At 37.2% G+C, this 14,669-nt stretch overlaps 1 protein-coding gene across 20 annotated transcripts in view; it reads left to right on the plus strand.

The window, feature by feature from the left end:
- The window catches only part of BAZ2B (bromodomain adjacent to zinc finger domain 2B), a 158,142-nt gene that overhangs the window by 86,892 nt on the left and 56,581 nt on the right, over positions 1-14,669 (plus strand). For all 20 annotated transcript variants that reach the window (XM_054829077.1, XM_054829078.1, XM_054829076.1 and 17 more), the window contains 3 exons: positions 5,402-5,563; positions 7,158-7,351; positions 14,285-14,485. In XM_054829077.1, coding sequence (XP_054685052.1) covers positions 5,402-5,563; positions 7,158-7,351; positions 14,285-14,485 — 557 coding nt within the window. The remainder of the gene's footprint in view (positions 1-5,401; positions 5,564-7,157; positions 7,352-14,284; positions 14,486-14,669) is intronic.

Consider the following 14,669-nt stretch of genomic DNA (forward strand, 5'->3'; position numbering starts at 1 on the left):
GAGCATATTCAGAGTTTATTAAAATGCTTTTTTTGTTTGTTTGTTTTTTGAAGTGCTTGAATGAGATAGCCAGTGGTTCGTTCTTCATTTAAATTAACAGATATTTTTGATGTTTCTCTATTCAGATGAGGGGTTTTGTTTTTTTTAAACCAACAAGAGTGGATGATGGTTACTTAAGTATATACAAACCATTTCTAGCCTTTTCCGTGCTTTCCAGCTTTTTACGCTGAGGGACATTCACCAGTACTGTGAAATCACCCACACAAGTAGCTTGGAATCATGCATACTAGGAGTTTACAAGACTTACTGGTGTTGGGAGGCATGTAGATGGCAAACTTTGCACACTGTAATGATTGAAGAACAATGCAGAAAGGAGGAAAATACCTATTAATTTCTGTCAACATAAGCAGTTCTCTAGATTTGCTGTGTAAGTAGGAATGCCCTTAGCGTTGTTAGAAATACCATGTTATTTTTGTATTTCTGCTGGTTGGTGTATTGATGCTTTGTATTTTAACGCTTTGTATTTATTCCTTTTTAGCTCTTTTGAAAACCTTATATTGCTCCGTAAAGTTCATTAATATTAACAAAGGCATTCACGGTTATCATTCCTTGTTACTAAGAGACCAGCATTGTTGAAATGTATGTTGCCCTTTGGAGTAATGCTTTCAATCATTTATCTGTATAGTGGTTAGTAGAATTTCAAAAGCTGTGCTCAAAAGTATTTAACCTATTTGAAGTCAAGAGTGTTAAGAAGTGCAGTTTAATATGAAATTTTGCTATGTAGAGTGTGTCTACAGTAAGTTAGTAACTTCGGCAAACAGAAAAATAGGAAAATTAAGGAAATAATAGAATAGCCCATTTTCCAGGTAAACAGTATTGCAAGGATTATTGAACTAAAGAAGAGATTAATTGTCCTTACCCACCAGGCAGACTTGGTAAAAGACTTCAGACTATGGGCTTGACTTAAGTCCCAGACAATTTTGATGAGAAGAAATATATTGGCCGAGTTTCTCAGGAGCTTTCACAGTCTTCTAAGAAACAAAGTAGTGCTTGATCTTTTTTATTCTTTCCATCCCAAGGTAACATCCTTCTTCAGTGCATGGGTGTGTTGATTGCATAGCCACAATTCTTGAAAGTACTCAGCCAGTAATAAGATGGACTTGTTTTCCTTTATAAATGTGCTTTTTGTCTGTTAGACTTAATAGTGGAAGTTCTGTCCAAACTTGGAAAAGGAAATTTCATTTGACTTCTTTTTGTGAGCTCAATAATTTTTTCTTTCTTTCTGTCTGTCTTTCTCCTTTTCCCCCCAGTTTAGATCTGTACTGTGCTATGATGGGGAAATAAGTATAACTTTGGAAGGTGGGATGGCTTAACCCCAATAAGCATTAGTGTGGAAATGTATCTGAGCTGCTTCTAATAAAATATATTTTGTCTTAGTTTGAATGCAGTTCTGCCTCAATGTGAGTGTTCTGCTCCTGGGATGCTGTAGCTCAGGGAACAATGCTGTATTGCAAAATACACCATGGGTAAATAGATTTTTTTTTTTTTTCTCAGAACTCAAATACTTGATTGTAGAAATCCAGAGAAATTCTAAGGCATGGTACTATTACTATTATCTCATTTGTCTGTAATAGGTTTGGCCAGCATGATCTTGTTTCTTACTTGATTTTATTTGTAAGTAAAGGGTATTTTATTTTGTGGCACCTTGTAAAGACAGTAGTCTCCCATCCTTTAAAATATCAACATATTGCACAAGACAGATGAATACAAAACAGTGCATCTGACTTCCACTGTAAGATGTCAGTTACTCAGCTAGTGTTTTCCAGTCTTGCATACTCTGTAAATCTTACACCTGAGAACAAAGCTTTCTAAAGTAAATTAGATACTGTAATGCATTCTCCAACGTATGCAGTACATCAAGAATTTAGCATTGTGGGATTCAACCACCAGTAGAGGTTTAGAAGTGTAGGATTAGGTATTGGTAAAAACCTACAGCAAATTTGCAAAGAGATCTTTTTTGTATTTTTAAAATTTTGTTTGATATAAATGACAGAATTTTATTTTAGTTATTAATGCCAGAGGAGTAAAAGCAGAACTTTTTTTACTGGGAGGATAACGAGATACTATAAACATACCTACACAAAGCAAAAGCACCTGAAAGAAACGCATGTAGAAGTGAGGTAAGGAGTAAAATACTTAAAGCAGTGAATACTGATTCATTTGTAATGTTCTCATTCAGTGAATTTGTTTTTTATTATATTAAAATAATCAGTTGTAACAGCCATCTAACGTGTTAGTGCAACAAAGTTAATGGGTACTCATTTTAAGCTTTGCTGTAAGGGATGGTAGTTGTTCATAGCTTCCATTGACTTTGTTCCATTTTGCAAGAGAAACTTTCTTAAGTGAGAAAATTTTATTTTTGCTGTAGTAGGAATGAAAGAACTCTGCATCGGACCTTAGACAATTTTATGACCTTCTGTGATGTTCTTGAAAGTTTCAACTAAAAATTGAGACATTTGTGTCTGTAAAAGTGTGTGTTTATATTCATATGTCTGTGTAGGGGGAAGACATTAATAATCTTAAAATTTTGGTTTTGCTGTATCATTTAAGGGCAGTATATTCAATAGATCTTGATAATCTAATAAATAGCTTGGAGTTATCTTAGGCAGTCTAGCTGTATGTAGTTGTTAGAATCTTGCTTAAGCCTTTGAACGGCATCTTTGTCCTTAATTTAGTAGCAATTTGCCTGCGTGTGTACTGTTTTTATATATATTGTCCAGTGACCATTGTTTTTACATTTTTTGGTTAGTACATTCCAACTTTGTGATACCAATCAGAATAGATACAAAACGTATATATGTATCACTATGCTCAAATTCCAAATTTAAGATAATAGAATAATGTGAAGTTTTTGCAGATTAATTACAGCTTGCTTATCATACCACGATGAAATTTTTGGAATTGTTGGTCTAGAGTGTTCAGTCTGCTGTTTTCATCACTGGTGTTCTAGCCATATTTTGTGCCTTTTTAGCAATTAGAATCTTTCATTTATAACACTTTTAAATCACTGTGATGTATGTTCTCTGAATTTCAGTTCTGTTGACAGTGGCAGGCTAAAATTTCTTTATTAGCCTTGTTCAAACTTCATTTATGTATTCATTAAGAGTCTTAATTACTGTATGTAACATCCTTATACTTGCATAGCTATTTCTTACTTTCCTTACCTTCTTAATGTGTTTTATAGCAAAATGAAATAGCTGTCTTAATGTATTAGATTAAATTCTGCTCAACTATATGGTTGAATTCTTTCAATCACACTGGTAATGTATGTGTGCAAAATAACAGAAGTTCTATGCTTAACGGCACAGCTCTCGTCCTCATAATATACAAAACTTGATATTTTTATTTTAAGAAATGGAGCGTGCTAGTGGGCCAAAGCACAGGTTTTGCTCTTTCTCAGCTGTTCACGGAGATATTATGCAAAACTGTTTCTGTCCTGAATGTATGCCACAACTTAATCTATGTTTCAGGGTTTAAAAAAAAAAAAAAAAAAATCACAATAAACCACAATTGCGTTTAAGCCCTAAAGAAACAATTTTCAAGGAAAGTAAAAGCAGTCAATCACAGAAGTCAGAAAAGACTTGCTTACCGCCTAGTCCATCCCCTTACTTGTGTAGATTATGCTGTCCAGTGTATTTCTAGTGTTTAGTGTTACGTAACAAAGTTTTCACTGTAAGACTGGAAAGTGTACTCACAGATGTGGTATTTTAAGCATTAAAAAAGCAAAAAAAGCACTGTGTTCTAAAATCTTTTTCGTATGAGTCAACTGTACCAGAACACTGACCATTGCTGCCTTTTAAACACCTTCACAGAGTCGTACGGCCAGTGTAGAACCTGGCCAAGGAGACAACTTCCACACAACTTGAATTATTTTGTGTGCTTTCTTGTTAGATTTACGTTTTATGTAGACCAAACCTATGTTTCTAGCCCTCATCGCAATGGCATTTGCGTCACGTTTCTGATTCTTCTGCTTCTTTTAACATGACAGCATTTAAGTTTTGACTGATGGTAGGTGCGGAGAGTTAGTTTTAAGAGAAGTTTGGAAGAGATTTTTCTTTCCTGACAAAATACTACTGCAGTTTTTTTAAACACAAACATTTTCTCTGTCACATACGTAACTTTCCTTCTTTCCCTGGGAAGTTTCTTTCCCTTCAGAGGGATTTGAAAGGTGGTTCTTTAATTACACTTTGCAGGTTTTTTCCAGTTGTTGACTAATCCGTTACAAAATGTCGTAGCTACCGCAACAGCTAGTACAAAAGAAGACCCTGACACTTTTCAGGAATTCCTCTATGCAAATCTGCACACTGTTTCTGGGCTCCTGTTTAAGCGCAGAAGCCTAGGAGAAGAGCAGTGCAGTGGATATTTGCCTCTAACATGGCCGTTTAGGCTTAGCAGTGCCTTATTAAAAAAATACAGTCAGTTTGGTCTTGCAGAGTTTCAAGAATCTACAGAAAAGGATTACATAAGGTTTGCATAAATATTCTAAACAGTTGCTGCTATAGTAAAGAACTTCAAAAATTGGAAGTTGCAGGGATCGTATCAACTCATTTGAAGTTCATTTTCCTGGAAAACAAAAATCAATAACCATTTAAGATGAACGTGTAAAACAGCAACAAAGCCAAAAAGAGTGGTTGTTTTTAAAATAAGAAATCTCTATTCCTTGCTCAGCCACTTGAATTTATGTAACAAGCAGCACAGAGTAGCCCTGTTTCTGGTTGTGAAACAACCATTTTAATAGGGATGTTACAGAAAAAAATGAAGAGACTGCTTTTCTCTAATCCAGTGTCAAACTCCAGGGTAGAACACTCTTAGAGTGGGTATGGAGTTACTATAGAGTAGCTAAAATTCCTATACTACATAGGCCATTTCATGGGGAACTGCTTCAGATGTGTTTTTGTGGTGGAGGCCTTGGAGTATTCCAAGACTAGGATTGCAGAGGTGACTTAAAGCTGTTGTGCTTTTTTATAGTTCTGATGTAGGAAGACAGCTGAGGTAGTAATGAATATTCAAGAGTGACCTGTGAATGTTAATCCTGTTTATAAGGCTAGCAGTTTCATTTTGGGGTGATCACTGTCACATAGCTTTCTATTAAGTATTTATTTTCAGAATGTGTTTAAATAAAACTGCATTGAAATCTTTACCAGAATGGCTTTAAAGGCTTAAGACAAGATTTGCTGCAGGAAATTCATGTCATTTAAGAAGTTCCTAAGTGTTGTGTTTTCTTCTGAACTCCCAGATTTAGTAAATCTGCTCTAGATTATGCACAGCAACATTCTTACAGAAATATTTAAATGTATTATTAAAACAACTGAAGTTTGTTTTTATTTACTTTGTGTTGCAGAATGGTGGCGAACAGCAGACACACACTCTCGTCCCGGGGCAGCTTTTTTCCCACCACTCCTGGGAATTCCACCGCTGTTTGCACCTCCTGCACAGAATCATGATTCTGCCTCATTCCACTCAAGACCTACAGGAAAAAATAGTCGGAGCAGTACAGAGAAAGGTAATGGCTAAACTTGTAGATGGAATAATTGTATCGAGCTTCTGCACACGCAGAAAGATGTGGAATTTGAGCTTTACCTCTCATCATTCTTCCCATTCCTAAACAGTTCTGTAGAAATTCATTCTGTTAGCTAAGCATGAGACATACAAATACGGGCTTTCAGTAACGAAATACTCTTTCTACTAATATTTTTCCCCTTCTTTTTCCTTAGTTTGTCTGGGACTGAGTAGGAGGGAAGAGTTCTCTGTTAAAGTTTGTGGTTTGATTTAGGGGGGCTTGTACTTCTGCATTGAATGCCGTTCCTCGGCATATAAGCAGCAGGTATCAGGTAGTTCTCAGTGGGGGTGGGGGGGCACGGGGGGAGGGACAGCCACAGCTACAGGATCTCAATGAAAACAGTCCAATGACATCAGAACATTTTCTTGCATCTCAAACCGGTGTGTTTATGTAGTGGTCTTGGACACCTGTTGAAGATGTAAGATACATTTATTTGATGTTTTATACTAGGTTTGCTCAGCTTAGAGCAGAGGAGGCTGAGGGGTGACCTCGTTGCTGTCTATGGCTTCCTCATGAGGGGGAGCAGAGATAGGCGCTGATCTCTTCTCCCTGGTGTCCGGTGACAAGACGTGAGGGAATAGCTTAAAGCTGCATCAGAGGAAGTTCACAGTGGATATTAGGAAAATATTGTTCACTGAGAGGGTGAGCAAGCTTGCCAGGGAAGTGGTCACGGACCCAAACCTGTCTGTGTTCAGTAAGCGTTTGGACAATACTCTTAGATCTGTGGTTTAACTTTTAAGTTGTCCTGTCTGGAGTCAGGAGTTTCACTTGATGATCCTTGTGGATCCCTTCCAACTCAGGGTATTCTGTTCTGTGATTCTGATGTACAAACAAAGCTTTTTTTTTTAATAGTGTTGGTAGGTTTTAGGACCTGATAACATGTTTCAGAAGCAATCTGATAACAGTCCTGGGATGACAGAGTAGCAAGTTTGTATGGTTAGGAGTATTTTCTTAGAAAAAAAATAGTCGTCTTGACAGATAAGTAAACAAAGCTTGACTGTGGATGTTATTTCAAATAGCATTCCCACAACTTCCCTCCCCCACCCCGCTTCATTTTACACATTGCAAAACCCATAAAATATCTTGGGCCTCATGTGGTTTTCTTTGGAGCCGATTGATACTTCAAAATTGTAAACAAGTTATTCTGTGAGATATTTACTGGAATGTATATTTTTGTGTCATCTTTCTTCAAAATCTTGTTTTTCTGCACCTGACTAAACTCAAGGATAATTTAGGCTTAAAAATGGACAATTTCAGATACTATTTTTTTTCTTCTTTCTTCTCCTTACAGCGTTAAATGTGTTTGTCCTTTTAAATCATGGGGTGCTCTACATGTTTTAATTAAAATAACTCCATGAGAAACTCAAAGTGACTCTTGGATGGCAAATTTTTAGTATATGTTGGGAGTAACCTTTGAGTAGTCTTTTATCTTGTTCATGTTTATGCAAGCTAGGTTAGTGTCACTGGAACATCTCAAAGAAAGTATCTGCTACTTCAGATTTTTTTAAGTGTCACTTTGTAAATCTGTCATCTTAAGGTGTAAATGGATCACTGAATGGGAACAGTACCACCGCAGTATCTGGTATCAGCACATCTGTACTTTCCACTAGCATTGCAACATCTGCAGGACAACTGAAAGCTATAACCTCAGGAGCAGGAGGGCGCAAATACAACCAGGAGCAAAGCAAAGTTCAGCTTTTGGACACCAGAGCTGACAAAATCAAAGATAAGGTAAATATACAGAAAAAAACCTTAAGATTCAGACAAAAAATTGACATGGTAAGTGTTCTGATTGTGCACACAGCAGCATTTTTAAGTGTTCTCTCCTAGTACAAAAATGTTTGGGGTTTTTCTTACTATTATTTATTAGAGCAAAATCTGTACCCTTGTCTCTGTAGGGGTTTTTTGTGTTGGGTTTTTTGTGGTGGTGTGGTTGGTTGTTTTGGGGTGTTTTTTATTATTATTTGTTTGGTTTTTGACATGCTATGAACCAAAATCTACCATCAGCACTAATTCCGCTAGCTATAGCTATATGCAGTAACATATATTTATTTAATTTAGATGAAAATATTTTAAACGCTAATATTTGATATTACTATATTACAGTATAAGTCTTTGTATTATAGTTGTATATTATAACCTATTATAAATTATCAGTTTAATTATGTTTTTGTGAAACTTAAAAGATAAAAAATTTCAGAAGCAAAATGAAATTTTTAGACATTAAAAGAAAAATGCTTTTCTGGCAGTAATTTCCTATTTATCAGAAGAAAGAAGTATTATTAATGGCTATGATTCAGCAAAAAAATGAAGACAGCCATTTAATATGAAAGACATGAGTAGTCTCAGTGAGTTAGTAAACCTCCTTATATATTGACCCAAGCACTCTTTAAGTATAAATTCTGTATCCTTGATTGATTTTTCTTTTGATGCAGTTAATGATTTCAAACTCGAATTTCAGTTTGGTAAATACTGAGTTGCTGTAAAACAATGTCCTTAGTCAATTAGTGTACTTCCTTTCTTAAATTTGTTTAGTTTTATATCTTAACATTTAAGTAGTCTCTCTAATGCAGATAAATTTCAGGTTGTCAACAGCTTTGCTTCCTAAGTTTTTGTAGTAGTTTTTCTAATGCTGAAGTGGAGTTTGTTGTTCTTGGCCTTACTCGATATGCTGATATTCTAGATGTTCCTCTAATCCTTATTCTTAACTTCTTTTCCTCTGACACTTTTTGAGGTAATTGGTATTTGTCAATGTAATGATTTCAACAAGCTTTCCAATCAAAACATACAGAATACTCTAAATGAGAACTTGTCATGGTTTAACCCTGGCCAGCAACCAAACCCCGTGCGGCTGCTTGCTCACTCCCCCTCCACTGGGATGGGGAGAGAATCGAAGGGCAAAAGTGTGAAAACTGGTGGATTTGAGATAAAGGTGGTTTAATAGCGAAAGCGAAAGTTGCACGCGCAGGCAAAGCAAGACAAGGAATTCATTCCCCGCTTCCCATGGGCAGGCAGGTGTTCAGCCATCCCCAGGAAAGCCGGGCTCTGCCACGTGTAACGGTGGCTTGGAAAGGCAAACGCCATCGCTCCGAGTGTCACGTCCTGCCTTCTTCCCCCAGCTTTTATTGCTGAGCACGCTGCCATATGGTATGGGATAACCTTTTGGTCAGTGGGGTCAGCTGTCCCGGCTGTGTCCCCTCCCAAGTCCTTGTGCCCCCCCAGCCTGCTCGCTGGCGGGGCAGGGTGAGCAGCAGCAAAGGCCTTGAGGCTGTGCAAGCGCTGCTCAGCAGTAACTAACACTTCCCTGCATTATCACCGCTGTTTTCAGCACGAATCCAAAACATAGCCTCATACTAGCTGCTATGAAGAAAATTAACTCTATACCAGCAAAAACCAGCACAGAACTCCAACATGAGGGGATCAGGAGTGTTGATGTTAAAAAAACCCCAAAAAACCCAAACAAAAAAACCCCAGAAAAACCCAAAACCCAACCAAACAACATATTCCCAGTATTTTTGTTTCAGTATGTTAGAAGAAAGCCACATCTGGAAGTGAAGACAGAGGAATAAATAGGGGGCAGTATGCAGATGGAGTATTTTGTGCTGGGCTTTGTATAAGTGATGTTATGTTTTTAAATTTCAAAGTGTGACAACACTTGCCTCTTTTTCTGAAGAGCATGTTTCATTTTAAAACATTTTAGTTATATTTCTCTAAATGTTCCTTTGTTTAGGGCTTTGGTTTTTTAGTATTCATCTGCTGATTTCTTCAATCATATCCTTAGTTGTAATTTTCTTTTAAGGTTGGTATTTTAAAAACATTTATTTATTTATTATTTATTTTTCAAGAAAAGCAAAGCTGATACACCAGGCTATTTTTTACAGTTGGTAAAAATGTAAAAAGTTACTTTTGTGAAATGTTGTCTTCCTGGTTGAATTCTAATTCTGTTGTCCTACTGCCTTAGGGAATCCTAAAGTGCAGTCTGGTAGTAACTTGTATTAAATAAATTTTTTTTGCCTGTAGTGCATGAAAAACAACTTCTGCGTTGATAGAAGCATCTGATCTTTAAAGCTGTAGTTATTAGAAGTTCTCATCCAGTTCCTTTTGTAGGGGTGTGTATCCGATCATTCAGAGGGCTATACATATCAGACATAAACTGGAATCTGTCTGAAACATTAGTTTAAAATTGTGCCAAATCCTCACTCATCACTCTATATTTGTGATATCTGTTGAGCATAACGATGTTGAAGATAGATGTCATCGTGATGATCTGATATACTGTCCATGACTTATTTCTTGCATACAAAAATTTGGTAACTGCGTTACCTATTTACTTTGCTGTGTTGGTTGCTGTGTTGATAACTTTAGCATGTTTTGTCTCATTTTAAGCCTGCCCTGTTTGCGGCCAAGATAAAACTGAATAAGCAGGTACACTTTATAAATAATCATTCATCTGAATGTGCTGCTTCAGCCTCACAAAAGAAATGTAAAACTGACTGCCCCTCTACTGATTGCATTAGTGAATTTCTAGGATGAGGAAGGTCAGCAGGTTTTTTACGTTGGTAAAGCACCAGTCTGCAGGGAAAGAAGGTTTTACTGGTGAACTTGAGTCTCCTGCCATTATGGGCAGCTGGTGAGATAGGAATCCACTCCCAAGATCTTGCGCTGGGGGCTTTTGCTTTCCTGGATTCCAGAATTAGCATCAGGATGCTGGGTTATTAACTGTAGTCACATCCTTTACTTTCAATATCTGTCCTTGGCAATTACCATGTTGCATTTCCTTTATAAACTTCAGTACTTTGAAATCATGACTAAAATCTTTTTAAACTGCCATGTTAGCCACATTTTTATGGGACCATCCCATTGTGTCATTAAGGTCGAGTTGCTTTTCTTGGTATTTGTATTCAGTCTAGACTTCTGCTTTCTGAACAATGGACATTTTCAATTAGCATAACCACCCAGCAGATTTGCTAAAGTCTGTGAATCAAAATAAAATCTGAAATTTATTCTAATTGAACCCACTCTTGCTTCAACTTTTATGACTATATTGTTGCCAATAGAGGGAACTGGTCGAAGTGAAATTTGCTCTTTTTATATAACTTATTAATGATCTTTGAGTGTATTTCTTGAAGAGTCTTTTATTATCTTTTTCTAAATAATATATTTTTTTATATTCTATAAATATCTACCTGTTCTAATATATATCTTCAGAAATCTAATGCTCTCTTTTTTCTTTCTAGTATATTCCAAATGAAGTAAAACAGCACTTACTTTTTGGACTGTACTTTTCCTTCTCTTTCATGACTATTTTCTTTTGTGTCAGCAAGCTTTTAGAATTTTCAAGTATTATTTGTTGTTGTAAATGTCTTTACAGAGAGATTTTTTCTTTACGATTATCTTTTTCTCCTTCTGGCTTACATTATTTGATTTAGCTGGAATTATGTCTTCTCTATGCAGTTTACTGACTTCTCCCCTCCTCCCTCCAGCTGCTTTACCTTTTATGCTGGATTTGATAGAAGCTTCTCCATCAAGATTAATCTTTTATATCCACTAAATGCACAAGTTTAAATTTTCCCTATCATTACATTTTGTCTAAGCTACTAATTTGCCATCCCTTCTTGTGAAATCCTACTAATCCAACTTGTTTGTATTTGTTTTACTTATGTCAAAAGATTCTATTTGTTTATGAAGTAAAATCTCCCCAGGAAGCGGTTGTGTTTCACAATGTAGTTAAGTGCCTGATTTGTTTTGAAGCATTTGATTGCTTTCAAGTTACACTAAATTTTACGTCAAAATTAGCTGTCCCTTTTCTTACTTGAGGTAGTTCTTTCTGAATCAGACTAGTGTCGGATGTTGCTTGGCACTTGCCGCCTCCTTTTTCACAAGAATGTTCCCGACTGCTTTCTTGGTGTGGTAATTTTCTTATGTTCTTGTCTGCAGTATGAAAAGATAGATTCCTAAGATACAGCAGCTAACATGTTTTGTAAAGGTAGATGGAAAGCAAAAGTTTTAAAGTGTTGATGAGTGGAAATAAACACTATCAGCTAAGTAAGCCCACTGACAAACTCTTTTTCCAGACTGTTACATGCATCTCTTAAGCTGATGTTACGAGTGTGTATTTCATCAGCATCATGACTACACTGGATATTTCTGATTTTAGTATTATTGCAGTGTTTGGGGTGTTTCCTTTTCCACATACAGAGATAAATAGAGAACCATGAAGGGGAAAAACTAGAATAGAATCCTAGACATGTGATTCCAGGAGGCGTTTTTACTTTTACTGCTTCAGATCATGGTCGTGTCCTTTGTTTTATGATCTTAACCTTCATGAGGAAATATTCTGCATCTGTGCCAAATATTAGACAGGAAGAGACTTAAATATGATGTAAAGGACACCAGCAATGAAACATACAGGACCTACCATAGACTGGCACAGTTATTTACATCTGTTATTTTTTAAGTGTCTGCATACATTCAGATCGTTGTCCTTTATTTGAAGTATCAACTGGCACCTTACTGAATTGAGCAATGAAACTATAAATCCAAATAAACACACTTAAATTCTTAAGATTTCCCTACAGTGAAGCAATGCAAGTGACAGCATGCAGAACGTAGTGCTGTATATCATTACTGTGTTCATTATAGGAATCGATAAAAACAACCTAGTTTTAAAAAAAAGATACAGACGCCAGCCAATTGACACATAGACGAGACTTAATACACCTACGCCTTCCACATTTCATAGCTATTTCATAAAGTAAATTGAATCCCATTGTTATGGTTTAACCCCAGTGAGCAGCTCAGCCCCACGCAGCCGCTCGCTCACTCACTCCTCCCCAGTGGGATGGGGAGAGAATCGAAGGGCAAAAGTGTGAAAACTGGTGGATTTGAGATAAAGGCGGTTTAATAGCGAAAGCAAAAGTTGCACGCGCAGGCAAAGCAAGACAAGGAATTCATTCCCCGCTTCCCATGGGCAGGCAGGTGTTCAGCCATCCCCAGGAAAGCCGGGCTCTGCCACGTGTAACGGTGGCTTGGAAAGGCAAACGCCATCGCTCCGAGTGTCACGTCCTGCCTTCTTCCCCCAGCTTTTATTGCTGAGCACGATGCCATATGGTATGGGATAACCTTTTGGTCAGCGGGGTCAGCTGTCCCGGCTGTGTCCCCTCCCAAGTCCTTGTGCCCCCCCAGCCTGCTCGCTGGCGGGGCAGGGTGAGCAGCAGCAAAGGCCTTGAGGCTGTGCAAGCGCTGCTCAGCAGTAACTAACACATCCCCGTGCCAGCAGCACTCTTTTGGTCACCGACGCAAAGTGCAGCACCGTAGGAGTTTCTATGAAAAAATTAACTATCCCATCCAAAACCAGTACACCCACTTATAAGAATAAGTTTATGTTCTCTCACTAATTGAAGTGAATTTCTTCTTCATAAGATAAGCTGCTTTGACATAAAATTGCTTTCTTTTTAGCCGCTTGTTTTATACTACTCCTACCATAAACAAATACATTTGAAAAGTAACCTTTCAGGGAAAGATTTAAGAATGCATATATTTTTAAAGCACTATTCCTCTGATGCTCCTGTCCATTTTTATCTAGAACTGCTGCAACTTTTTTTGCCCTCCAGTCACCTACTTTTGCTGTCCACCTATCTTCCTTTTGACTAATTTTAACCTTAGAGTTCCCCCAGTGACCCCACATGCCCTGTTTTGATGCTATATAACACTTTGCTGCTGCTGCCTGACATCTGTAGTCTCGTTTCACATTTCTCTACCTTCTAACATCATTCTGTGAACTCTAATGATTAATTACGTTTCAACGCAGTAATACATACTTTCATGTCCCTCGCACGTAGCCACCGTCATAACACTCGAATCCACAAGTACCTCCTTCAGATTTGTTTATAAAATACACAAGTTCGGTTTAGTTAGCTCCTCAAAAAGCTAATTTTCCCTATCTGTTGCACTTTAAAACCTGATCTTACAGTGTCAACATTTTGGAGTTCCTGTGGTTTTTACACATTTCTTCTTTTTCTACATTCTTGTGTGTTACTTCTGTTACTTTCCCATTCTGGTCTGCAAATTTGTTCTTTCCAAGAATTTAAATATAATATACTTGTCAGAGTATTTTGGCAGATTTTGGTCCATTTTTCAGAAGCAAATGCCAGAAGCAATTTGATTAGCATATTCTTTTCAGTCCTCAAAACCTTACATTGCTGAACTGCGCATACTGTGAACTTAAGTAATGTAGTTAAATGAACGTGTCATGGAAACATATTGATGAATCTAATATGTATTGTTCTTTCTATGTTAGTTTGCAATAAAGCTTTTAGTTGAAATTTTTTTTGGAAGCTGTACATTCTGTAGGGGTTTGCTAGACCTGAATTCCAGGCCAATTTTCTAGGCCTAAATTTGATATATTGCTTTGAAATGTAGTAATGCCAACTCTTCTGGCAGTGCACGTGGTCAGAAAAATACTTTGTGGAACCTTGTGACCAGTTTTTCATTTTTATCATCTTGTGAAGCACTTCTTTCTCTATAGTCAGACAGGGATTCAAGGATTTCAGATCACTTTACTCCAAAGTCTTACTGGTTTTTGTTTTCAAGATTATGCATAATGATAAGATGATATAACAGGTTAAAGCTGAACCATTAATAGAGCATTCATCTTCCTGGTAGAAGCCCAGAAAAAAAGCAGTGGAAAGCTCTAGTAACAGCGACAGTGATTCGGGCTCCTCTTCAGACACCTCCAGTGAAGGCATAAGTAGTAGTGACTCTGATGATCTAGAGGAGGATGAAGAGGAGGACCAGAGTGCTGAAGAGAGTGAAGATGATGAATCCGATTCTGAAAATGAAGCACATCATAAAAATAAGAACAAGGTATGACACCTCACTCTGCGGCTCACAGTCTTGTCACTGAAAGGTGTTTGTGTTTGTGAAAAATTGACCTGTTCACGTCTGTACCAGGAAGCAATTATTTAACTGCACATTAATGAACGCTAAGAATACTCTTTGGTTTTGCTTCAGGGTTTTCTGGGGTTTTTTGCTTCCTTTGTGTGTGTGC

The sequence above is a fragment of the Grus americana genome, chromosome 6 (genome assembly GCF_028858705.1).
Source record: "Grus americana isolate bGruAme1 chromosome 6, bGruAme1.mat, whole genome shotgun sequence".
Classification (NCBI taxonomy): domain Eukaryota; kingdom Metazoa; phylum Chordata; class Aves; order Gruiformes; family Gruidae; genus Grus; species Grus americana.